At 31.8% G+C, this 27,968-nt stretch overlaps 1 protein-coding gene across 1 annotated transcript in view; it reads left to right on the top strand.

The window, feature by feature from the left end:
• Positions 1-3,177: 3,177 nt before the first annotated feature.
• Positions 3,178-27,968, top strand: part of LOC124363676 — a 40,773-nt gene continuing 15,982 nt past the window's right edge. Inside the window, exons 1-6 of the mRNA XM_046818935.1 lie at positions 3,178-3,244; positions 4,599-4,804; positions 10,482-10,617; positions 16,714-16,847; positions 23,483-23,699; positions 24,827-24,893. Coding sequence (XP_046674891.1) covers positions 3,178-3,244; positions 4,599-4,804; positions 10,482-10,617; positions 16,714-16,847; positions 23,483-23,699; positions 24,827-24,893 — 827 coding nt within the window. The remainder of the gene's footprint in view (positions 3,245-4,598; positions 4,805-10,481; positions 10,618-16,713; positions 16,848-23,482; positions 23,700-24,826; positions 24,894-27,968) is intronic.

Genomic DNA, 27,968 nt, shown 5'->3' on the forward strand with positions numbered 1-27,968 from the left:
AAATATGCTTTATTTTTATATTTCGCATTGTTTGGCATTTTATTTTATCACAAATACTTACAGCTTATGCTACATAACACGACAACTATTTTGTCATTATAAACCTATATATGAGCATTAAATAATGCTTATTAGATTGGCATATTTAAATTGTTTTATTATATACTGTAAAATGATAATTTAACAATCTAAATATCAATAAAAATTAAGGTATAATATAAAAGTAAGGTATTAAAACAGTTTTTGTTATCAAGAAAATATAAATTTATAAATGTTTTGTTGAAAAAGGGAATGCAATAAAAATTAATATTATCCGTAATCATACTGTTTGAGTAAAAAGTACCAAATAAAATACAATTTTGCTATTAAAATACCCTGTACTGCTTTATTAATCGTATAAATGTAATTAATTGCATTGTTGGGCATAATGCAGACACAAAGCCTGAATTGCTTCTTTCTTACCATTGTTATAATGCACTCATTGAAACGTTTCAATTTATTAAAAATGTTTCCAGTTGCACACATTCATTACAGAAACTGTAGCAAAGAAATAATGAGATTTTCATTTTAAACGAATTCACACATTCAAATCCTTACTGAAGGTTTAGCGCCATTGAAATCACCAGGTATAATATCCGGTTTTATTATTGAATTTTTTTGTTTTGTTTTATGCTTTCGTAAAGGCAGTGAAATCCATTTCGTTTTCTGCTTTTGAATGCTTACACTTTAGTGGGCTATAATTTTCCTGCATTTTAGTGGCTTTTTTAATATTGCAGTAATGTGTTAAACATATTAAGTTAGTAAAATAATTTGAAATTTAAAATTTGAACCACTCACGAGTAAATACCATTTTTAGTTTTCTAACATTAGTCACAAGTCATTATTTTCAATATTCAATATTTTCTTTATACAATACGCTCTCACAGGCTTGACTCCTGAAGTCTAGAGTCATGTTCGCTCAGACTACAGACGGTGCACTCAGAGGTTAACTGGAGCTAAACTTATAATTCACATTGAATCAACCCTTCCCACCCACGCTACCTTTTTTATAAAATACTTGGTAGCACACCAGCGGAGGATCGTGTCTAAAACATTGTAGTGCACTAAGTTGTAAACCTGATGAAAAAATTGGAAATATATCTTCACCTAGATTACACTACATAATGCATCGAGGTGTTTACATTTAGACACTTTACACGTCGAAACTATGTAAACAGTTTATTTAGAGCTTCCTCGTCATCGACTTTATTGGACTTTTAACTCCAATTCCAGGAGTCGTATCTGTGACAGCGTCAAGTTCTACTCGATGCACTAAGAGGAAGGTAAACTGAAGCTACTTTTAAAATCCACTTAAAAAAGTGTATTGTAAAATATCATTTTTTCCAAAAATATTTTTAACATTTTTTTAATTAGCAAGTTTTTTATAAATACAAAAACAAGTGTTAAACATAACCAATTCTGTTTTTTATTTTAATGAAACATTGTTGTTAGTGTTTACTTTTATGTATTAAATTAACTTTCTAAGGACAGTGTAGAATATTTATTGAATGATTAGTTATAAAATAAACATGCTATGAAATGTTTAAGCCTTGCAATGTATTCTTACGTGTATTTTGTTCTTAAATGTTGAGTGTATTCAATGTTTCATGATAATTACTATGGAGGCTTAGTAGCTTTTTGTTAATAACAATCGAAATAATAATTAACACAATATAAATTTCAATATACTTGTTTAAAGTTTGGGAGTGTTATTTTTTTTCATTACATTGTTTTATAATTGTGTTACTGTATAAGCCTATTTTATTTATTTTATTTTTCCCTCCACACAGGCTGACTTCGAAGGTTACCTTTATCTTCTCTTACAAGCTTTTTTATATGTTTTTATCATGTAATATTTAATATGTTATATAATTTTATCAATATACCAGCATTACCCTGGTCTGACCTGGTATTTAGATTTGGTTAAGTTTGTACTGCTGTAATTTTTATGTAACTCTTGTAATACTTGTTTGAGGAAATAAATATATTATTGTAATTATTATTTATTATTTCCTGCTACTAATATTACAATGGCTAAAGAACTCTCAAATGTGCATTTAACTTGGAGTATAATGTTAAAAGAACATTCATTATAAAGAACAATAGAATAGAGACAGTGGACCATTACAAAGAAAGACCGACATCTTGTCTCTTATGGCTTTTGTGCACAGAATGGTGCCGCAGAAATATAATTTGGTCCATTGTTCTCTGGTAGACTTTGGACTATTATAATTGTCATTAGGCTGTACTGTTGCCTCGGAATATTACATTATCATCCATAGCCATAACTCAAAGAAGAAGAATAAATGAATGACTTTCGGTATTTAATATGCATTGCAAAAACTTATTACTTCACGTTATCACAGCTCAAGAGAAATTCAAGTACTAGGGAAAGTTATGTTTTACAAAATTTATCAGAGATTTTTAAATATCTCAGAGGACAATTTTATAATTTAAATCTTTACCTCGTTTATTCATGGTACTTACTCTGTACTTAGGTTGTTTTGAAAAAATATACCTGTAATGAATAGTAGATATATTAATTATTTAGTAAATGAACATGCTATGAAATCTTTGGTTTAATGAAATCATACTGTATAAAAGTTTCTAATCGATTTAAATGTGTTATATATTTTTCAATAACTGCAATAAATTAGAAGGAAAGCAAAAATTAAATGTTTTGCGCTATGCTATTTAACTTAGCGCTTGTGGCAGACATGTGTTTCTTTGACTTTTGACTCTAAACTGTTATTCCCACAATAAATGCAGCGTCTAGACTGTGAGTTTGGTTTTAAGATTTAATAATTATAATTTTTATTTATTTGTTACAGAATAGATTTATTGTATTAAGTAATAATAAACTATAATAATAAACAATAATCCTATATAAAATTAATTACTAAAATATAGTCCCCAAGGTACTTAAAAGCATATGACAATTTTGTTTCAATTATTTATTTACTTCATTTACCTTAACCTACTAGTACCTGGTGATACATGCGTTGAATTCGAAATGCATATTGTGCAAATGAAATATATAAAAAGTATTAAAAGGTTTATTATTGTATATTTATGTGAAATACTTTTCGAGGCTACATTTCTATTATAGTTCTATGCTATGATGTTGCATGTCCAACCATGGTATTGGACGCCAAGGGAGGCGTCGTTGGAGCCTATCAATCAGCAGGCCGAGACAGTTTCTCTGGTTTGCCAGGGTAAACGTATGATTGTCTATAGTTCTATCTGTCAATAATGAAATGAGCTATAGTCATGGCATTTTGCATCAAACCTCAGCGAAGCCTGTCACGTGACACGTGGTGAGGTACATTCGAACTTTGTCGAAGAGAACGTAATATACTATTTTAAAGAATATCAGTGCATTTTGTATTCTTAAATCTTACGAGATCTGGTGAGAACGTAGTACTTAAATGTAAGCTTTATATTTATAAAAAATTGCTACGTTAAGCGTTACTCGTATACCGGTTCCAGGACACAGTAGTTCATAATTGTTGGTTATTTAGAAATTAAATTTGCACCTGGTGGTTGATTTAAAACTAATTAAATTTGTAAATGTTTAGGTATTACGACATTTTTATCTGTAGGAAAATAGGAATATACCACATCGTTCATTGTGAAACGCTGAAGAATAAGAAGTTTAAAATAAAAATCTTTATTGTTAATTGACAACATGTACTTAGATCAAAGTTACTTAACAAGTTTATAATTTAAATGTAAAAAAGCAGTTAAAAATACTTAATATAAAAGCGTTTACATCGATAATGTAACAGATTCCAAACAGATAAATATAACTTATTTGCTTCTCACGTTTAAGGTGAGGAATTGAAAAATTGAAAAGGAGTAAAAGATTCTACCAAAAGAACTTTAAAATTGGTATTTAGTCACTATTTATTATACTTTCGTGAAAGGTGTTGAAATACACTAGGACATATATGGAAGAAACTTATTAAACAAACTGCTGCGATATACTTGACCATTTTCTTTATCTATTTTCTTTGTATTAAAGCTATTAAAAGAAGTAAAGCAGTCTGATAGATATTTAAATGTAATAATAAAAATAGAAAATATGAATAAAAATGTAATATAATCCTAACCTCAACCCTAACCTACGAGTTACAAAATATCATCCTGCAGCTTTCTCATCTCCTCAATCTAAAATTAAACGTATAGACCTATTTCGTACTCTACATTATCTTGGATGAGGAGAAACTGGAGTATAATAAAAATAACCAACGTTGGGAGACTATTTTTAACATTTCACTATCAATATTGGGAGATGATGCAACGAAAGTATAAAATTATTGAGTATTGGACAAATTGAATTAGTATAAGTTTTCTATCTAAATTTGAAGTCTTTGTTTCCTCTCTATGAGAACCCATTTAGTAGGTAAATCTGCTTGAGCATTATTGTGTTAATTGTGTGTTGTTATTGTGTACTAGATAACCTAAAACTATTTAAAATCCATCATATGGTCATTTTAGATTCAACTTTTAAGTTTACAATTTTCTATTACAATCTTATAACTATCTGTATCTACCAGGTGCTGGAGGTCTGAGAGACGTCACCCTCCGCATGCCTGTGGCCGTCCCCACGGGCTCTACCGCCTCCCTACTCTGCCTCTACGACTTGGAAGGAGACCAACTCTACACGGTCAAGTGGTACAAAGGTCGACAAGGGTTCTTCAGGTACGTCCTCAAGGAACTCCCGCACACCAGAGTTTTCGCACTGCCTGGAATCAATGTCGATGTAAGTTCATTTTCTGTAGTGACTTTGTTGGAAAAGAGTCATTGGTTGTAATTGTGTCATTTCCAGGTTCACTATATCTAACGCATACCGGACTGACAGATAAGAAAAATGGTCTGTATATGCTTCTATGTTGCATGTAAATGCATGGAAACCCGTAAAAAGCTCGAAAAGGAATATATTAAAATATTTTAAATTTCAAAAAGTAAAATATAATATTTTTTTAAATTTTTATTATTTTTAATATTTCAATTATTTAATTGGAACAGCACACTATTTTCTAGTTTCTAATTTTAACTCTACTCTAATGTTAACAAGAGAGGCTTCTTGTTTTTTGTTGCAGGCAAGTGCAATTAATCATGTACGGTTGGTACTTTTAGTACTTCAAAAACTAGTAGATAGATATATTGCTATTAGATATGTTCAAACATTAACAAATTTAGCTTTAAAAATACGGCTTAAAACTGTTTTATTTTAATGTCTCAAAACTCTTAGCGTGTGTGGCGATGTGAAGTGTAGGTTTGGCAAGCCGATGAGCCCGACACAATAAAGTGATCGTGTGACAGATTGACAGGCAAGCTCTGACGTCACAGGGTCGATACCACAACTGGAGGGCGACAGCCAAACATGTCATCTGCCCCTATGTGGCCCCACTGGGCTTTGGCGTGGTGGTTATGTTAGATATCCGGACAAATATTTACTCTCCATTGTCAAAAATGTCCGATTCACTGATGGATGGAAATGTGGAAATGTACTGAATATTTATTCAAATTTGTGCTTGTCTTTTAAAACAATGTTATTCACTTTTTTTTAAAGTGGCGAAAGTATCGCCTGAATACTAACTCGAAACACATTCTACATTTTACTCTTCTTACTACATATATTTTGATGTACAAATGTTCATATTCTGTCAAGCCTTAACATTAAATACAATTAATATGAGAAAAGCTCTGTGAGTATATAAATAAATAAATTAGGTATATATATTCAACAGTTAGCTTATTAAATAGTGAGTAGATAGAGGTAAAAGGTTACTGTTGTTCATCAGAGCATTGTTCGTCTTTTATGTATAACAAGAAATTTTCCTGAGACTCAAATAAAAGTGAGTTTGAATATTGTTTTGAGTAAGCCTTTATGAATATTCCCGCTGTCATTACAAAAAATCCTACTATAATTAAGTTATGGATATAATTTGTTTCCGTCTATGAATTCAATATTGATTTAAATGCTAACCAAGCAACTGAGAATAAAAAATTTTTTGATCAAATCTAATTAAAAAAATAGAAAGAGAGAGGGAGAGAGAGAGAGAGAGAGAGAGAGATATGTGTTCTGAAAAATATCCTCCATTTTTAACATGTTCCAAATACAAATATTCATTTTTCCGAGAATTTTACTCCTAAACTAAATTCACCAGGATTGACTACAGAAATTTCTATTAAAAAACTACTCGTATTTGATCGTCTTCATATGCATTTCATATGATATTGTGACCAAAAACTGGTGAAGTTTATATTTATAGTTTTAGAGGACACATCAACAGCTGCTGTAAATAGTGGTACAGTTAGGTGACAGTTGCAGTAGCCCACTATACAGTCTAACAACAGGAACTATTGTCCAAATTAACCACCAGTACAGTACGTCACCAAGAGATAACCTGTCAACCTCCCTGTTTAATTACTATCTACAGTTCTGTAATTATCTGAAATATATACTTCATTTGCATTAAATTCTCATTTGTTTTACATAATCAATTTAAAGTCATGTACTTTATAAATGTATTATTATTACTTAATGCATAAAACTAGGTTACAGATAAATGAAAACAATTATTTAATTTTCCAAATGTAAGTAGTAAATATTACTAAGCTATTAGTTAGATGAAGGAAACAGGATTTTTTCCGGACATTTGCCATCGTTCAGTGAAACAATAAATCAGAAACACTACGTTTCGATATCTGCAAGCCGACAAAATTTTGTCTTTTGCTTCTAAATCTTTACTTAAAGAAATAATTGCATATCATCATCGTGAAAGATGCCTCCTCCAAAATAGTATTGAGTGTAAAAAAACTGAATTAAAAACACTGATCGGTACAGAATTCAACAACATTCTCGAAAGCATCCAAAATAGATGTAAAAAAGTTTCTGAAACAGATAAGAAAAAGAAAATCTCCAAACTTGAAAAAAATTAGGCCCAAGAAATGTGATTTGCCTAAAGATGGCAAGGTGAATACGGATGCAAATAATAAAAATGTAATCAACCTCTCTTCAAAAATCCTCAATGAAGCGGAAATATCAGTTCTATCCAAGGGTTTAAACTTTTCTGTCGTACAAAAATCGGTAAAGGCACTGGAGTTCGTAACTGGAATCGAGTCGGCTGTTTCACAGTTATCTGAGGAACAGGGTGACCGGTTTCGTTGTGAGGCCAGTCTTTTACTCAGAAAAATTCCTCCCACAAAACCCAATTTGACAATAGAGGAGAAAAAGGCCATGTCGGTCCTTGGGAAAGACGACACGGTCAAAATCTTACCAGCCGACAAAGGCAACGCTACTGTTGTACTTGACTCAGTAGCGTATAAAGAAAAGATTGCGGAAACTTTAAATACTGGCAAATATACAGTTTTAAATAAAGACCCGACTGATTCATTTGAACGCAAAGTAGCAAACACCTTAAGAAAACAAAGAATTTTTTTCAGATAAATTTAGATCTAAATTAACTCCTCACCACTCCAAAATCCCCCAAATGTATGGCCTTCCCAAAATCCACAAACCTACCATCCCTCTCCGGCCCATCATTAGTTCTCGTGATTCACCTTGCAGGGAATTGTCTAAAGTCCTCTTGGGCATCTTAACGCCATTGGTAGGTAAAACTGACTCTTTCATAAAAAATTCCAGGGATTTTGTAGAGAAGTCAAAATCCCTAAAGTTGACTGAAACTGACAAACTGGTAAGTTTTGATGTCGAAAGTCTATTTACAAATGTACCAGTTCCAGAAACTCTCGGAATTATTAAATCACGTCTCAAAGAAGACCAAACATTAAAGGATAGAACTAAACTTCCCGTGCCAGTAATTATGGAACTGTTAGAACTATGCACTCAATGCAATTATTTTGAGTTAGAGGGTAAAATTTACCGTCAAGATGAGGGAATGGCAATGGGTTCTCCACTGTCTTCTATTTTCGCCAATATCTTTATGGAGGAATTTGAGCGAAAAGCTGTGGCTCAGTTGAACCCGAAGATTTGGTGGAGGTATCTGGATGATACCTTTGTTATTTTTTCTCATGGAGACATTGAATTAAATAATTTTTTGAATCACATTAATATTATTTCTCCTTCCATCCGCCTCACAATGGAAGTGTAAGTCCAAAACAAGCTTCCCTTTTTGGATGTGTGTTTATTAAGAGATAGGGATGTCCTTAAGACAACTGTTTTTCGAAAGATAACACACACAGGAAAATATTTAAATTATCAATCCAACCATCAAAAATCTGTCAAAGAAGGAATAGCCTACTCGTTGTTTGATAGAGCAAAGAGCTTGTGCTCAGATAAAGATGGATTAAAAGAAGAATTTAAGAAAGTTGAATCGGATCTCAGAAGCAATGGATACCCTCAATTAGTAATAAATAAGTGCAAAAGAACCAGAAGAATCATTCGTGAGTCAGAAAAACAGAATTGTGATAAATTTGCGTTTATGTCAATCCCTTATGTGCCGGGATTATCGGAGAAAATTAGAAGAGTAGGTAGAAAGTACAACATTAGAACCGCGTTTAAAACACACAACACTCTTAGACAAAGTCTCGTAAAAACAAAACCAAAAAATGGCACACAGGATTCCAAAAACTGTGTTTACAGTATAAAATGTAGTTGCAATAGGGAATACATAGGCGAGACAAAAAAGACCACTAAACGTAAGGATAAAAGAGCACAAAGAAAACACGAGAAAGGGTCTAGCAGAGAAGTCAAAAATTGCACACCATTGTTGGTCCGAAGACCATCATATGAATTGGGATGAACATAATTCATCGGGAACCACATTTCTTCAAAAGGAAATTAATTGAGGCAACATGCATTAAATTGGCAGACCAACCAATCAGTCAACCATCAGTCGAGATTAGGCCGCTTTGGTTGCCAATTCTAAAGAATGAACTAAGAGAAAACCAAAAGTATCAAACGGATCAGATATTTGTCATAAACCAACGCGGAGTCACAATATGGTTTTAAGAAGTTCATCTCGCATAAACCAATAATAACGAAAGGGCCCATTCCTGTTCCCCTTCCCTTGTATTTCCGCCATCTTGTTCTAGCCAGCCGTCACGATTGCCATTGGCTAGTCCCTCTGGTCAGTCGTAGGTGGTCAGTAGACGAGTGAAGACGCATTGTGACCTGTTTCCGTAGTTTACTTTTAATGATTAGTGTTTTGTATAGTTTTTGTATTAAGTGCATGTCTTTAGTGTTAGTGAAGTTGACAACAACATGTAGGTTGTGATTCCTGACTTAGGCGTGCCACAACGCTTTGGTAAGATTTGTTTATTTTAACCTAGTTTGTAATATTATGTATTAGGTTAGTTCTTTACCTGAAGAAGAGATCAGATTGCAGATCTCGAAACGTAGTGTTACTGATTTATTGTTTCACTGAACGATGGCAAATGTCCGGAAAAAATCCTGGTTCCTTCAAAATCCTTCCATCGTCAAAAATAACCTTCAAACAAAGAGTTAGATGAAATTGTTCTAAAATATAAACAGCAACCACAATGAGTTAACTAGTGATATAATATTTCTAAGAGAAAGCAAAGAAGTTTGAAGAGTGTCAAGGATTTCGTTGAGTGGCTCTCGAACATTGTTCGGCAAAGAAATATTTGAAATATTCTGTAACTCTTCTGTCAGTTTTCTTGTTTTTTAAAGAAAAATATGTGATTACTGTTTAATATTAGGTACAGCACTTTATGCATTTACCTCACGAATGTGCACGATATGAAGTGGTAAATAAGCAATAAAGTATGTAAGTATAAAGCTCTTCATCTTCCTTCTCTATTGCTGACTATCACTTCACATTAGTGTTAAAACCCCAGAGGTAAGGTAGGTTTTGATAAGCCAGATAACGTTTCTATGCTTTTTTTCGGCTGGTAGAGGCTGGAACAGAGCTCTCTTCAAAATGACACGACTGAGATAGTGGCCTGTATCTCTTCTCAAGTTGGATGCACATCTCTACATGAGGTGGCCTCAAGTCCACATTTTAATACATCAGGAATATAGTTTCAATTGCCGCAGAAAACCTTACAGGTCAAGTGAAGTATATGTTTGCTAACATTCTTGTCTCAGTGATAACAAACTTTTACGTGGATGTCCACATTGATCGGTTTAGCCATTTTATTGTCAACGTTTAGAAGTTGAGTGTCTGCAGTTTCTTATGGCACGCTTATACTACCGAACGTTGGGAGGGTTCAATTCCAAGGTTTAATGAATACAAAAACAATTATCTTTCGAGCGTTCATCCACATACTTTGCATATCAATCAAAGTTAACATAGACAGTTATAGACAAAGAATCATTGACATCCTTAGAAATTACGCAAAAGTAGCATCTTTCTTCCTTTCCGATTTTGTTTATTATAGATATGAATAAATATACAGATTAAGAATACATCTAAAGCGAGTAAAGGAGACTGAAGTTTGCATATTGACAGGTGGTGGCCTCCGGAGCGGAGATGGTGGTGTTACGGGATGTGCAGAAGTTCTTGTCCGGCAAGTACCGCTGTGAGGTATCCAGCGACGCCCCACACTTCCACACCGAGGTGGTCTCAGGCTACATGCACGTGGTCAGTGAGTATCTAGACTTTTCCTACTTTGCTCAGTAGTTTTATTTAGCATACTACTTTGCACATCATGTGTAACTAGCCTACTAGTTTGACCATATGTTTTAACTATCCAACTAAGATACACCTTTTGTTCGTTATAGATATGAATAACAAAAAAATAATGATTTTTCATCAGTTTTGAACGGTTTATTACGTTGTGTGAAATAAATAATGTGCATATTGATTACACATGTTAGTATTGAAAATCCGCAGTTAATAGGTAAAGTAAGCCCACAAAGTGTAATGTGAGTCTAAGTGAACTGAGCTAGTTAATTGTATGTTCCAACTATTAGGTCCAATATATGCAACCAATATGCCAAAAAGATATAATAGATATTTAAAAGTGAACAAAAGAAAAACGGCAATCAACATCTAATATCCAGTTAAAGTACAATAATAATATTTCGTCCAACTCAGACATAATGACATCTTGAAAATAAAACAAAACAATGAATGTTTATGTTGCTGCTATATGCAACAGAATAGTTGATAGCTTTTGAACAGCTATCCAATACACAGTACATGGAAATTAAATTTTCACATTGAGGATCTAGCTACAAAATACTGAAATTAGCTCGGAGATTGGTTTATGAATGAATACAACATAATAAAGTGGATAAAAACATTCATCAAAAAAGAGTGAGTAAATAATTGATTTATATATTTTTTGCTACATAGATCATAATGGTGTGTGTTAGGTGATATTTTTTTGTTGTCAATTAACTAAGAAGATTTTACAGATTTTCTAGCTAAGAGTTTTTACGAATTTTATAATTATTGAAGTGCGAAATCAGTACCACAGTTTTTGATGGCTATATCATATATATAAGTTTATTCGAATTTAGTAAAATTTTCAGTAAATTTTTACTAAAGTACAAATGCTGGAGAGGGCATTTAAAAGTTTTTACCAAGAAAAAAACAATTTACTCCTACATATTATGTAATGTACCACAGTAAATGCCACAGCAATGTAGCTCTTATTTAAAATTAGATACATTAGACGGTTTGGTATAACCGCAAAGGATAAAAAAATATATATTGGACAAAACTAAGTTGGGATTATAGATTAAATCGAGTGACGATTGTTGAAGTTAAAAGTGTGTGAGGTAATCACAGTGGCGTTCACGACATAACGGCTACAGGTACACAATAAGAACGTTTTGAAAAAAAAAAAACATATTTAGTAACGAAACAGTTTTAACATAAAACAACATAAAAACAAATTACTTTTTCCACTCATAGCCAAGTTAGGTTTTTATTGCTTTAAAGATGGTAGGCACAAATACTACAAAATTATAATCGCACTTGAAGGGGTATAAATACAAGCTACAAGTATAAATAACTATACGTTTATGGCAACGCATTTTAGATGATACATTGACCCTGTTAATGCAGTAGCATCGCCCTTAGTTTAAGTGTGATTTGTGGGCCAGTTAACTGGAGATTACCTTACCTCTGCTCTTTCTCTCTCCATCATTTGAAAGACCCCCTCCTGGTAGTGGTTTGCCGATATATTTATAAAGAAGTTGAAACAATGGACTCAGCTTCATTGTTTTCTCTGTAACATGAAAAGTAATAATGCGTTGTTATTCTACTCTGTTGATGTTTTTAAAAATATAAATTTTAAGATGAGTTTGCTTTTGCTTTTAAGATGAGTTTTTCTTATCTTAACCATGTGTAAATGTATATAGGTTAACGTTTTAAAAGCCGCCTTCTGAAACTAGATGGACAGCAAACTGAGAGCATTATTGTCTAGAAGCGGAGAGCCAGTTATCAGTGTATAAGCACACAAAGTGTAAAATCAACAAAGAAATTTTGCCCAAATAAAAAAATCTATCGTCAGACACGATTGCTTTGTTGGAAGTTAAAATAGAAGGGTATAAAAGGGGTAATAAACATGAAACGACAATTTTCTCTCAAACTACATTTTTTTTCTAGCTTGATACAAACATAAATAAGAGTAACAGAACTGTCAGACAACTTGATACGGAAACTGAAATACAACTCTCTAAGATTCTGTTTATCATTAGCTGACACTAATTCACGTTTATTTACGTGTCTAAAGAGAGTTTTTAAGTATTCTAAAAGAAGAAAATATGATATGAGAAAATTGATGATTATATCATTTCATATTTTGTACTCTCATTTGAATACCGACCAATACAAGTGTGGTTGGTGGTCGATTTCTTACTTAAGATACATTCTTGTATCCATTACAAAAATAAGATTGTGTGCTTATAATATGGAAATTGGATCCTGGAATAATACAAAAGTGTCAAAAAGTTTTGCCTTTAATGAACACTGAAAATCTATTAAGGCTGAAAATATATTTTATGCAATAATCTACTCTTGGTGATGTCACGGCCAAAAGAAAATAGTTACAAAGATTGACTGAATATACTATCTCAAGGTTAATATTAAGATTATTACCTCTCCATCGTGTAAAGATATTAACGTGTCAAAGCACTCAGTGTTCTCAATGTCTAAGTTTGTTACGGGTTTTAATCCCAACATACTAAAATGTAGGGACATTTAAATTATACAAATTAAATTTAAACACGTATAAATGTAGAATATCCAAGTTATAAACAGCATCGTGAATGCAGACCAAATGGATACATAAAAAGAAAGTCACATAGATTGAAAACAAAACTGACAGGATAACAGGTTTTGTTCTGCAATCGTTAATGATTCAAACATTTACCCTTCGAAAATTGGAAGGTATTCTTTTCTTCAGGTGTCAAAAAACTTAGAATTAAAAATGAATGGTACATAACAGAACAAGTTAATTTACATATAACAGAATAAATAATAATAACAAAATAAAAATAATGGTAAATAACAGAACAGAGTAAAGTCAGAAACTGAAGCATGAAGGTTGTAGGTGACTAGAGCAGGCACCAACCATGGCACTGCATATAACATCGTGCCTGCACCCACCAGGCACCAATAAAATTGAGTTTATATACAGGGTGTATATTATGTCTGGAAACACCCAAATATATCCTTTAATAATTTAAATATAAATTTGAAACCTCTTACAATCGTGATAGAGATTGGGCATCTACTTTTTGGAACAATGTTTTGTTATGTCACACCCAAACGGGGACGTCCTGCCGAGGGTATCGTGAATATTCTTAATGGAAGCCTATACCTTGTGATACATAATTTTAAAGGTAATAGCTTACTGAATTGAATGCCACAAACCGCATCTCAAAGGAATTATTCTATCAGAAAATAGAGCATTTTTTAGTATTGAAAATTTACTGATGTTTCAACAATGTAATTTTAACATGGTTCTTGCCACAAAATGTGTTTACACTAATTTTTTAAGCATTTTTTTAAATGTTCAATTAAATAAAACAAAAATTTCATTTTAAGCTGGTTCTATTAGCACAAATTTGCCAGTTTTTATTACAGTACAATTATGGAAATACTTATGTTATTGATTTTCTTATTACAAATAAAAAATAATGTATGCTGTTAGAAAAGTCTTACAACAAACGTTTTTACCTGCATTTGGTGTCAAAGCAATTGTTCGAACTGTGTTCCTTCTACGGTTTGACAATGAGCCAATCTTGTGTAAAAATGATTCGACAGAGTTGCCTAACATTTCTTCAGTAATCAAAGCAATCTCCTCTATAATCCTGTTTCTTAGGTCTTCCAAATTATGAGGCTTTCTTCTATAAACATTGGATTTTAAATGACCCCCATAGGAAATAATCGATTGGTGACAAATCCGGAGATCTTGGAGGCCATTCGATTTCTCCTCTTCGGCCAATCCATTTATGAGGAAACCTTAAATCCAATACTCTCTTACCTGTCTCCCATAATGGGGTGGAGCACCATCCTGCTGAAACCATACATTATCAAAGTATTCTCCTGATGCAATTTGAATAGCTGGGGATTATTTCATTTTGGAGCATATTATAGTAAAGTTCGGCATTTAAATTTCCATTGATGAAAAAGGGTCCAACACTTTTGTTACCTAAAATTCCACACCATACGTTCAGTTTTTGTGGTTGCTGTGAATGGGACTCAGTAATTCAATGTGAGTTTTCACTAGCCCAGTAACGGCAATTGTGCCTGTTAACATTGGCCATTTAGGAAAAAAGTTTGCCTCATCAGAAAATAGTATGTTGGTCAGAAAATCTCTATTGTCATCACATTTGCGCATCACAAGTTCACAAAACTCAACTCTTCTGTCGTAATCATCCTCACTTAACTGTTGGACTAAATGAACTTTAAATGGTTTGTATTTATTAAATTTTCAAAATCTTACTCACAGACATAGGGTGCATATCATGTTGCTGTGCAGCTTTTCTGAGCGATGTATGTGGGTCTTCAATAAATGTTTGCAAAACATCTAGTGCATGTTCTTCATCTGTTGCAGATTGTATCCTACCCGACTTTGGCCGATTACGTAAACTCCCTGTCATTTTCAAAACGCTCAATAGTTTTTGATATTGTTGAAACACTTATGGGATTCCTTTCTGGGAATGTGTCATTAAAACAAATTACAAACTTCCCGATAAGATCTTTGACGATCGCCATATCCTCGCATCATCAACAGAGTAATTCGTTCTCTTTCAGACAATTCCATTAAAATGCCAAATAAAAACTGAACTAACTACTGTAATTAAGATAACTTGTTGACAGCAATGCTTCAGAGACACTGATTAACTCGACAGGAATGATATGACCTTTGTCCATTTGTAATTCCCAAGCTTAGACCTGTCTAGTGAACAGCTCCATGCTCAACAAACTGAAACCTGTAGACCAGATGATTAATAACACAATAATGTTTCTCATAGGCTAGTGACCTTTGTCTCTTTAAACCTTCCTGCTGACTGGAAAACACCAATTACAGATTCATAAGTAATCAGAGAAAGTGACTCATAAGTTTTATTATTCATTGTAATAAAAACTGGCAAATTTGTACTAATGAAACCAGCTTAAAAATAAATTGTTTATTTTATTTTAATTGAACATTTAAAAAATGCTAACAAAATTAGTGTAACACATTTTGTGGCAAGAACCATGTTAAAATTACATTGTTGAACATCAGTAAATTTTCAATACTAAAAAATGCTCTATTTTCTGATAGAATAAATTCCTTTGAGATGCGGTTTGTGGGCATTCAATTCAGTAAGCTATTACCTTTAAAATTATGTATCACAAGGTATAGGCTTCCATTAAGAATATTCACGATACCCTCGGCAGGACGTCCCCCGTTGGTGTGACATAACAAAACATTGTTCCAAAAAGTAGATGCCCAATCTTATATCACGATTGTAAGAGGTTTCAAATTTATATTTAAATTATTAAAGGATATATTTGGGTGTTTCCAAACATAATATACACCCTGTATATAAACTAAATTTTATTGAACATGGTGGGTGCCGACACGATGTTATATGCAGTGACATGGTTGGTGCCTGCTCTAGTCACCTACAACATACAACAACATACGAACAAGTCATCGGCGAGTGCGAGATAAAGAAGGTATAGGAGGAATAATAATACCATATAAAGTAAACGAAAAAAGGTTTGCACAAGTAAACACCACCTGAACTGTTGAGAGAAGTGCCCACAACGATAAACTCGAGTTTACCAAGAATACCAGGAAAATCCAGAAATGCTGTAAACTGCAGCTCCACGTGATGAAGTACACACACTACTTAAGAGCTGAGCAAGTGCCAAGCTAGGCTCTATTCCTACTCAGAAATCTTCTCTTTTTATTTGTTTTATTTACAGCTAATGATACATTTAGTAAATAAGCATATTATTGGAAATAGTTGAAAGATTTAAAACATAACATTTAACTTTAGTACGTTTTAAATTCCAAAATTGTCATGACGAAATTAAAAAAATGTTCAATATTTCGTAAATTTAATGGAAGACGTCAATGTTTATTTATAATGTTTGTAATTTATATAATCTTTCTTTGTTGGTTGTATAAAGAAAGAGGATGCGATTGGTATGGTGAACGACCCATCTTCCTGGGATCTTAAGAAACTGTTATAAAAGAGGTATTCAGAGGTATGTCTCGATTTTCCAGATGAACTTCTAGAAGAACCTGTGATTAGGTTGGAGAAAAACAGCTACTCTGCAGGAGACACACTAAGAGCCAACTGCAGCTCACCCCCCTCCTCCCCACCAGCCAATGTCACATGGTATCTCAATGGTGAAGAGGTCTGTAATAAAAAAATACTTAAAATGTTATTTATTACTCATTAATGTAATACAATACACAGGGGGTCGATAAATTACTCTATCGAACTTCACCATTTCATTTATAAGTTCATAATAGTAAGAAATGTCATATAAACAATTGCTTAGTTTACAACATAGCTGTCTGTTTGTTATTTAGGTAAAATTTGAATAAAGGTACAAAATTCAAATTTAAAAAAATGTTTAGTCCAATTAAGACCTATTTTTAAAAATAATGCAGAGAACTACCATGTCATTTTTAAAAATGGCAGCCATGAAAATGATTAAAATCTAATAATTTAAAAAGAATTAAATGTCATAATATAGGTAACCTTTCTATGAATATTTTTATAACAAACTTATTTTTCTATGGCAAATAACAACCGAATAGTTAAGGTTTTTAGAATGCACTAATCAAGTTCTTCATGCTGTTTAACTACTGATTGTATAAGATTAATACAATTGTCGAAATTATTTTACACTCGTATATATAATGTTAATGTATTGCGACTATATGTCACTTTAAAACATAAAATTAATTTTTTAAACTGTTAAATACAACAATAAGCTGATTATTAATCAGCAGTTAAGCAACAATAATAACTCAATTATTGAGTCTCAATTTGACACCTGACAAATAAATGATAGAGTAATTTATGGCCATTCTGTATTTTTTAAATCAGCGTCTTTAATTGTTTTGATATTAGAACAGATATATATATATATATATATATATTTCGGAGTGGCAGATCTCTTTGGTTAATCAAAGGCATTGTACCTGGTGATAATGTACACAGAACTATAGCTAGCATTATAGGTCTCTCATTGTAGTGTAGGAACTAGATTAGTTCAATAGTTCAACATCGCACTATTCGGGGACACAACAGCAGTTAATCTTATAATGTTATACTTAGAATAAATTTCACGTTTATTTCAATGTAGGTATAGGAGACTCACATTGAATCTATTATAAATACCCAAAAGAATTTTATGAAAAATTCATAAGAATAGTATAATATGGGTTACTTTTACATGAAAATTTTAATACCAATTGTATTTTGCTGTGACGGAATAACGGAATACTAACGGTTTTACTAAATGTGAATCTTCACTTAAAATACACTAATCAAGTTATCAATATATTTACACAATTTTGAATAAATGCACAAATCCGACCTCAGTATAGAACATACAGATTGGTTTTGTTTAAACAGTTACTATATCTATACGGTCCCAAAATATTTAACTCAATGCCGCAGATGCTAGGAAATCTCCTAATATTAAAGTTTTCAAGGCGAGTCATCTGATCGGCAAGGCTTACTACAGTCTTGAAGAGTAAATAACACCACTTTATTTGAAATATCTGTCAAGCATCATTTAGGTTAGGCTAGAAAATTTGAAATAATTATTTTAAGAATGATGATTAATTGTGTTGTGATGTGCAAAAAATACTGTATTTTTAAAACCGTGCCAATAAATGTTTTGATTCGAATGTTGTTTAGCTGCTGATTAGTAATCAGCTAACTATTATATTTAACAGCTATTGAAATCGAACATTGTTGGAAAATACTTATTTAATTAGTGATAGATAATTAAGGTATAACTAGAGTAATAACAACGGTGGTGTTTTTACGTAGTATGAGATGATTTATATATTCCTTTCCCTTGAAGCTACATCCTGTCGCTTTTTAGCAGATAGTAACACTAATTTGGGTACAATATAGTCTTATATCTGTAACGTAGACTGAAAGTAAACATTTTATTATAAAACAATTAATTCTGTGTGTAGCTGTTATAATAAAATTTATAACATAAAATATTAATACTTTATAAACTAATTTTCTTGAATTCAAGGTATACGCTGAAAGATCTTTAATACCAACAATAATTTTTCAAGAGTGTAAAATATAACTATTCATTGAAGGATGAAATTTGTAAACCTCCTGTGAAGGCTTAAAGGTTCGATGTATAGCATGGGAAAAACGCTAACAGGCATTTCCAGATAGCCAGAACGACAGAAGTGACGCACATATCTGACAGCGGAGAGGCATAACTCGGCACAGAATGTAGCAAATGTCTCGATCGATACGTGTTATGGGCGACTCGGCGTTCTTCAAGTGTGTGAGAGCTCTGGTTCAGCTTGCCGCCTTTGTCTGGTAGTTTATCTGGCACTGGTGGGTATAGATTCTTGTGAGTGTTGCCAAAGTAACAGGACTGCTCGTCTGGCACTGTGGGACTTCTATTATGTGTGTATGTTATACAGGGAACTGGAAATATGGATGTATCAATGTGGAAATATTTGTATGCACGTATATCGTTCAATATCTATAAGTGATACCTAGTATACCAAAATAGATAATAAAAATGGCATTTGATGGTTATTTTTCCACTTATAAATCGACAGTATCTATACCTTGATGTAAGTAAAAGTAGGTTAAAATTTGCTTTTATTTAAAGGAACGATGGAACAAAATCAAGAATAGGTAATTAGAAAAATAAACCAATAAAATAGAGTATCAAATGACTCAAAATAACGCAACGAAAGTTTTACCTACTATTCAAACAATGTAATTTCATTAAATGTATAACTGTATCATGTGATAAAATGTCGTAATGACTGTAATTAGTTTGTTTATTCTGTGAGTTTACATCATAGTTACCCCTAATGTTAGAACTAACTTCAAAGTTCAATTTTATATAAAATATTATATTCTTCTAAAGATCCCATTATATTGGTCTAAAGAATATTCATTATGGTCCACAGATTGAGATACATTAGGTAAGAAATACTTAATTTATCCAACCAAAGACGTCAACAATATTCTACACAAGCGGAAATATGCATTTTTATAACACTCCAGTAACGACCCTTCTTCGCTACGGCCTACTTTGCCAATTAACGATCTTGATTAGGGCATTAAGTGTACAATAATATAAAAATATTGGTTTAATGTCTTTAAAATTGTGAAATATATAGTTTGAATAGGATCTTCTTATCTTTAGAGTAGCACAAAATAATGTTTGTTATTACCTTTTTTTAAGAATATACACAAAAATACTCTCCCTGTTTCGAAAACATTTGGTTCATATTAATTAAAATAACTTGCAACATTTATATTAAATACTACATAATATACAAGAACTTTTAATTACTATTAAACATTTCAAAGAATTATATGCATCCTTAATCTCAGAAGAACTGAGATTGAAGTAAAGGAAAAATAAATTTAAGAATTCTTGAATTTAGATTATATATATATACATATATATAATATACAATTTTAATATATATATATATAAATTATATTATAGGTATATTTTTATATTCTTACCTTTAATTATATTTACTTAAATGATTATAAAAGAGTTTAGTTCAAAATCGACATTAAATGGAAAATATTTTAAAATGTAGGCTACTAAAAAGTAAAAATACTTATTTTATGATACAATTAAACACATTTCTCTGTAAAAACATTAGTAACCGAAGCATGAAGTGAAAATTAACAAATCTTACATATTCCATATACACTTAAGTTTACTCAAAAAGCCAATAATTCATAATTTTTAAATTTTTAGGTGTGGTTTTTCATTAAATTCAAACTTTTAGTTTCAAATCGATGGGGTTAATGAAGAGTAAAACAAAAAAACCATTCCAAGCAGTTGATAAAGCAGGGGCTCGCACAACGTTTGCTCACATAAGTCAGGCCCAACGTAAACGGTATCGGAGGTCTTTGTAGTAAACGATTTAATAAGCTTATAAGCCCCTCATGGTGTATAATTCACACTATGAGGAGCTCTATATTCACAATTCTTATCTCAAAGTGGAAACAAGATTATGATCCTGTTTCGGTTTTGATATATCCTTGTAGTAGAGAGAAAATGCAACCAAGACAATTGGAAAGACGATTATGTTTGATCGATTTAACACAAGGCGAGTCAGCGTTCGTAACATCTGTCTTTGAGTATTGATGTTACTTCTACTTGTATCCATCCCTCTAATACACATCGCACTGATGTAAGTCATACTACAAACCATAAATATTTTTAATACGATTATAATTTGTTTAGTACGTTTCCAATATTTTTCATATATTTTTCAAAATATAGCCTCACTGTAACTGCTTTAAGGTTTTTCGAATTAATAAAAAAGTGAAAATTAACGTATAACTCAACCTATAGGAATGCGCAGATTCAACTACCTAGATAGATACTTGGACTAAATTACTTGCAAGGTATTGTCTTTTATAAGGTATTGTATATTAGAAATAAAATGGAAACATATTTACAGTATTTTTCAATTTGTTTTTTTAACGTTCCTGTTCCATAAATACTTTGCTTATTCTCATTTTGAATATAGAATAAGAATGCTAAGTTACAAGCCAACAAATGTATGACATATTTAAAGTAGGTTTGTTTTATTTGCAGATCGTTAGTGCAGTATATTACTTAAGGGGATTGACATTTCCATTCCCAACCTTCAGCTTGTCTGTCTACACGTTATCTGGAGAACTGACCTGTAAACTTAATCATCTACATTAAGCTGCATTTCTATATAACCAACATCGAGTTTTATAATGCATATCAATTTTTAAGATTTAGATGAACGTTAGCGAAAAATTTACACTGGTGTTATAAGTAGTCTAAACAATGACAAACAAATTACAGTGTAATATATTTGTAAATCACGTAACATTGTAACACATAACAATTCGTATTATTATTATCTTGAAAAAGATTTTGTTTATAGACTTTACATTTTGTATGAAACTTCATTTCTAAATAGACAAGTATGAGTTGTACGATGAAGCATGTCAATTCATAGGATTTGAATAGCATAATTGAAACCTATCACTCAGTAGGCTGGTAGATATTCTCTCTTTTCTGCCGGGAGTATGTAAAAATGTCTTTCATTTGTCATCTCAAAAGTAGATTTGACGTTTCGTATGCAACCTCAGTGAAACCTATTACGCGACGCGTAGTGGCAGCGTACTTCAACCTTGAATAAATGTTATTTTTAAGTTTTTGAAACCCACTGAGCTATAGAAACTCAAAAAACTAAATAGCTGATGTTAAATGATGAAAAGTGTATAAACAGATACGTGGGGTGGATGATGCTCATACAACGTTCGCTTATATGTAAGCGAAAGACTTATGAGTCAGGCACAAGGCTAGCGGTGGCGCACCCATTGTAGTATACGACTTGAGAGGCATACAGTCTTGTTTCCGCTAGCGAAGTTTCAATTATTAGAGAGAATAGCAACAAAGACAATGGTTAAAGAAGCTATTCGTTCTTTAGTAAAAAACTCATGAAAGTAATGTTACAAGTTTGTAGTCTACTGTACAGATTCAATATGTTTATAACATTGTCAGGAAACTACTTCAACATCTGTCTTATGTTTTTCAAATAATCTATTATTCTTAAAAGTGCGCTTGTATACTATCTGAAAATGTTTCCCTTACTAATAACTAAATCAAAATCCGTATAATAATAAGACAGCATTTCTAATTTTTAATTCAATAATTAATAAATATTTTAAATATATTTCGTACTCTACATGATGTAAATTATTTACTGCAATCATTTATATCCAATAATATAACAAAACAATTAAAGTTATAAAGTAAATTTTTTAATGACTTAACGTCTGCTATCTTTGTTTATGATTAATAGTAGTACACGTCAATAACATAAAACTTCTCTAGAATGTGCTATGTTTATATTATAAAAAAATGTCCAAACAGGCTAATACTATATCACTCATAGGTGGATAATTTTAGAGCATTCAGTAAAAAATATCTGAGTAGAGATCATTGTTAATATTAAAAATTTTGGACAGTTTTTTCATATTAAAATATTATTATTTTTATTTGTAGCTGTTTGTATATTACCTTTTGAGTAGGCCACTAACTATATGTCCATTTTTTTAAATATAATAATTGAAATAAAACTATATACAGGACAAAAAAATAAAAACAATTGTTTAAGTTTTGTATCATATAATTCATTTTTGGCATTTTACAACAATAAAGAACGAAAACAATTGTTTTTTTATTTCGACAACATCTGTACATATTGACGTTTTAAAAGAAAGTCTTGCAGGCTAAACGAGTTTCTGTCTACGTAAGTATGTGCCGGAAAACAATGAAGTCTTTTATAGTTCCCTCTTTGAATTGAACTGTAAAAAAAACTGTAAAAAAAAACAATGAATTCTGTGTGTGATGGATATTGATTTGATTGAGGCACCCGTAAAATCAAACGTATAATGCGTTTTTTATATTGTAAGCGACACCTATTGTACAAAAACGTATTCATAGGATCTATAGTAAATTTTAAAATTTTACTTTGCTAGAGACAATTTTCAGTCTCTATGATAATATCAAAACAAAGTCCATTTCTGTGACCTTTGAAATTGAAAATAATACAGTGTGTCTTATTTAAAGGCAGAAAGAGTTTTCAATGCTCTGTAAATATTTATGTAAAATTAATAATGAACTTTTAAAAGTGTACTTCTATTTAATGTTCCCAGATTTCGACCATACACTCATAAATAAATACAAATATGTATGAGAAATTGCTCAAGAAATTGGTAACTAATTTACTTAAATAAATTTCTTAGGAGGAGGCCAGTTCCCTGCAGCACCACGGGAACACCAGTGACACGGTGACGACGGCAAGTCTCACAGTGGAACTGTCTGCGGTTAGATTTCCGGGCGGCAAGCTGCGCCTGCGCTGTGTTGCCGATCTGTTCTCCATCTCCCGGACAGTCCGGGAACTATGGCTGGATGAGGACCGGCCTCGCCTTGCCTCTGTGCTTGGAAACAAAAACTCTGCCGGTCAGTATTTGGGTATTTTTACTGTCGTTTTGGTATTAACATCCAAGTAATAAACCATGAAAGTAGAAAATAAGTTTTTTTTAAAACAATAATTCTGGCCGTTACTCTGGATGCAAAAAACATTTTTCACACTCATTAAAAATTATCAGAATTTATTTTACTACGAAAATCGTAAATGACTTGGATTTTCGAAGAAAATATTTATGAACTCTGTATTATATATATTTAAAAGGGAATGTTTTTCAATACCAGTAAAAATGAGATAAATCTGGTCAATATTAATCACAAAAGACAAAACATTACAGTCAACGAGATTTGGTGAGTGACGTTCTTGTTTGTTCTTACGAATCGTCTACCAATTAAAAAAAATATTGTAGACTTGCCGTACTGGTTTTGAAAGGACCTGGTATAATGATCTGTAGGCTACAGTTAAGACTAAGGGCAATTACAAGAAGGAAATATAACGCAGACAGTGAAGTCTTGGAGTTGATGGACTGCTGAGCAATCAGTAGACCGCCTCGTCTGCTTGGAACTGACATTAGTTTACTTTTATTCTCGTGTGGACTGTTGTAGTTTATCTAAGCTTCAGGCCTTTCAATACCATGAGAAAATACTAAGAATGAATAATACGTTGGAGAAAGCTGTTGAAACCAAAGTATCAGACGAAAAAAATTCAACATAACTTTATTATAACTGAGTAGTTCCATTAAACATAAATGGAATTTTTCAATGCAATAGATATTAATGACGTAAAATTTCCTTATAAATCTTCTATGGTGTTTACACTCCGTCAATTAACCAATTAAGATAACATTTTGTATCCCACAAAAATTAAATATTTATCTAAAATTAAAAAATATAAAAGTTGTTTAAGTAAATTTTAAAGTAAAGGTGGTACTATATGACATACTGTTATACTACAGTACTTATTAAAAGTAATGTGTTATGATACTCAATACCATAGTGTTCAGAATGTAAACCTGGACGAATATCTATAACTGAATACTAAATTCAAAGCATAGAAGGAAATCCTATTTTAATATTTCAATTCCTCTAACATACCTTATGATTTTGGACTATTCAATGTAATTTATACTAACGATACTTGTGATATTTGTTATTTGTAGTTGGTGGAGCCCCAAGCTTCACTTGCCTACTACAGATGGCCCTGATGGCAGCTGTAATAAACATCAGGTAACATCAGGCACTGCAGCTACTATCGCTATGGCTGTGAACTCTCCAGACTGTCTAACTGTTTCGCCCAGTCAATGTCAGGATTACGTGTACATTTTTCCTCTCCTTGCTGTAATTTATCAATGTTTTGTAGGATGTTAAATAAACTTATTTAAAAATTGGATTTAGTTTTATTTATTTCCCCCCTGACCACTTCTATATTTACCAATGTACGAGTATATACATTGTTTAATGATTTTAAACAAGCCCAATGTTGTATTAATAACTTTATTTAGCAGCTGGTTAACCTTAACATGCCCACAATAACTGAAAGGATATAAAATCGACATCATTATGGTTGTACACTGGATTTGTTAAAATAGTGCATTTAAACGTAATTAAGCTCTATTTGTTTATTTATCTGCAGTCTGCACCTTTGTTTAATTTAAGTTTAAGATAGGAGCTTTAAGTCTTTACTTTAAATGTCTGTTAATTAGACCACAAAATGACTGTAAAGAGCAATTCCATTAGAAGAAACTGATAAAAGTTTGTAGCTTTTGAAAACGCCCTAATGCATATCTTATAAAATCAGATCAGAACATTTTTCATAATCTCGTCATATATTTTTATGGCCAAATTGATATTTATCGAGTTGTTTTAGTTCCAATAATTCTACAAAAACTCATATCCCAACAGCAACAATAACGAAAGATTGTAAACTGGACTGTCCGCTTTTGTATTTATTATAAATATTACTATTTATTTATGATTACAATTAGTATTTGATAACAAATAGAGTTTGTACTCCATCTTCAAACAAATGTTCAATATTTCTAAAATTCTAAAATAAGACCCTGTTTCTCACAAATATGGCTCAGCATAATATTGGAAAAATGGAATAAGACGACCCATAACTCCTCCGTAATTACAGTTTACATTGAAAATGATCATCTGAAGGCTATTATTTATGAGAAAAATGTATTACAAGAATCGTTAATGAATGTGAGATATCATAAAATTTGTGGAGTATCATTATCTTTGGTTCCTCAGTTATATAAACTCCAATAATTAATTATAAAATTATTTCTAACGAGAGTAAGCGAAGTGTTTAGTCAGCATGTTTTAGTCAGTACTTGAAGTACTGTACAGTACGTAAAATAACACATCTGTCTGCAAAATCACACACAGATATTTGTGTATATGTTTCGTTTGTTTATAAAAATATCATGTGAATTATATTTTATGAGGCGAGTTTACATACTCCTAATTTAATCATATATTTAAAATATATATTTATTAAATAACCGAAGAAATAAACATTGAAGGAAACCTTTCAAAATGAGTCGACATAGTGGGAAAGTTTTAATAAAAAATTCAACATCGAGGTAGTTACTATTACAAGTGGGACAGTTTAACATGTTTAATGCATCCGAGGAAACATCCTGTGCGGGTGGATGCGACATGTATTTTAAATGAGCAATCTTCTTCTCAAACTTCCCTCCATCCACCTTCCCTAACTCGTTTTGCAATTTAATACACTCGCTTAAGTTGGGCCATATTAGTTACATACACAGAAGGAATTTAATATGTTTACTTCAGAGAGACGTAGACTTGTATCGCTATGCCTCTTCGTAGACGTATTTCTACTTTTTGTTTATTTCACAAGTTTTTGTTGTTGTTTATTTAAATTGCTGGTATCTGTTCCTAAAATAAATAGTTTATACTTTTGTTGGTTATTGAATGTTGTAATACATTTCAGTTATCAAGAGTAGCCTATTCATTAATTTGTAGTCTACAGAACATAAAGTACGAAAAATCTCTGTATAGTACGTGGTAGCAGCTACGAAAATAGGATCGTCACCTCCCGCGGTTTATTTTTGAACAGTTTGTTTCGAAAAGGATTTCGAATGTCCACTATTGAGGTTTGTATATTTGATGTTTTTACATTAATCTTGTTCTGGTATGTAAAGGTTTTTGATTTTGGAGAGTTCATCACTACAAATTTTGTTGTAACTGTTTAACTTTAAGTTTTATGTGTGTTTTGACCCTGGACAATAGAATACATTCCAATCCTCGACACGTATTTTTCTTTTTTTTTATTTTAGACAAAAATGGAACATGTATGAAACCCTGTTAACCTTTCAAATTATACATAATGAGTAATAAATTTTAAACAAAGAATTAAAGCTCATTTGAAAATGTAACAGTCTCATATATTGGCCTCTTTTGCTTAACCCATTCGTCATCCTGGATCGCTAAAATATGTTCCGCTCTGTGAGATTACTTACGCTTAGAATGACGTGGAGCAGAGAATGACCTGGGGAACAGCTATTCACAGAGTATTTTCTGCAAGAGAAGTAGTGAGTGAGCTTACGATGTTCTTAAGTTTTGTGGAATTATATCTACAGAATGTACAAGAACTTATAATTAAGTAATTAGAATGAAAACCATTAGAGTTTGATCCCTGGGGAGGAGCATAAATGTTAATATTGCAATATTAAGATTGAAATCCCTTGGAGGATTATTTTCAGTTTATTTAAATTAAAATCTGACCCCTAACAAAAGATAATTATGAAAAGAGGAAGGTTACATTTAGATATCTAGTTTAGAGCCAGTTTTTATATATTGCAGGAGAAGGCCAAGCGGGCATAAACACGAACTGTAAAAGGCAACCTAATTAAGAATGTAATAGTTGAGAAAGGAAGAGACAATTCAAGAACACACTTTTCGCTCAGTTATTTATTCTGCAGCAGCTTCAGCAATGAGAGTAGTCCTGTTTAACACATCCTTGATATAAATTAAAACATAATTTAGTTAAAATGTGTTCTTCATTTTGAATAATCCGAGTTTATTCATTAATTATTTGGATATATTTATGAAAAATCAGTACACATTTTGATGCACATTAACATTTATTATCACTCCATATTCTCTGACAAAAAGTTACTGCAATGTTGCTCTCACTCAATGTGGAGCTGTCTAACTCCAAGTTCACTCTGATGCTTGTAATTTGTCTCACCATGAGACTCCTAAGTATCAGTTCCAACTTTGGTAATTTGACAGATTCCGAGACAGTAACACTATTTTGAGTTTAGG

This window comes from Homalodisca vitripennis, chromosome 5, assembly GCF_021130785.1.
Source record: "Homalodisca vitripennis isolate AUS2020 chromosome 5, UT_GWSS_2.1, whole genome shotgun sequence".
In the NCBI taxonomy this organism is placed as follows: Eukaryota; Metazoa; Arthropoda; class Insecta; order Hemiptera; family Cicadellidae; genus Homalodisca; species Homalodisca vitripennis.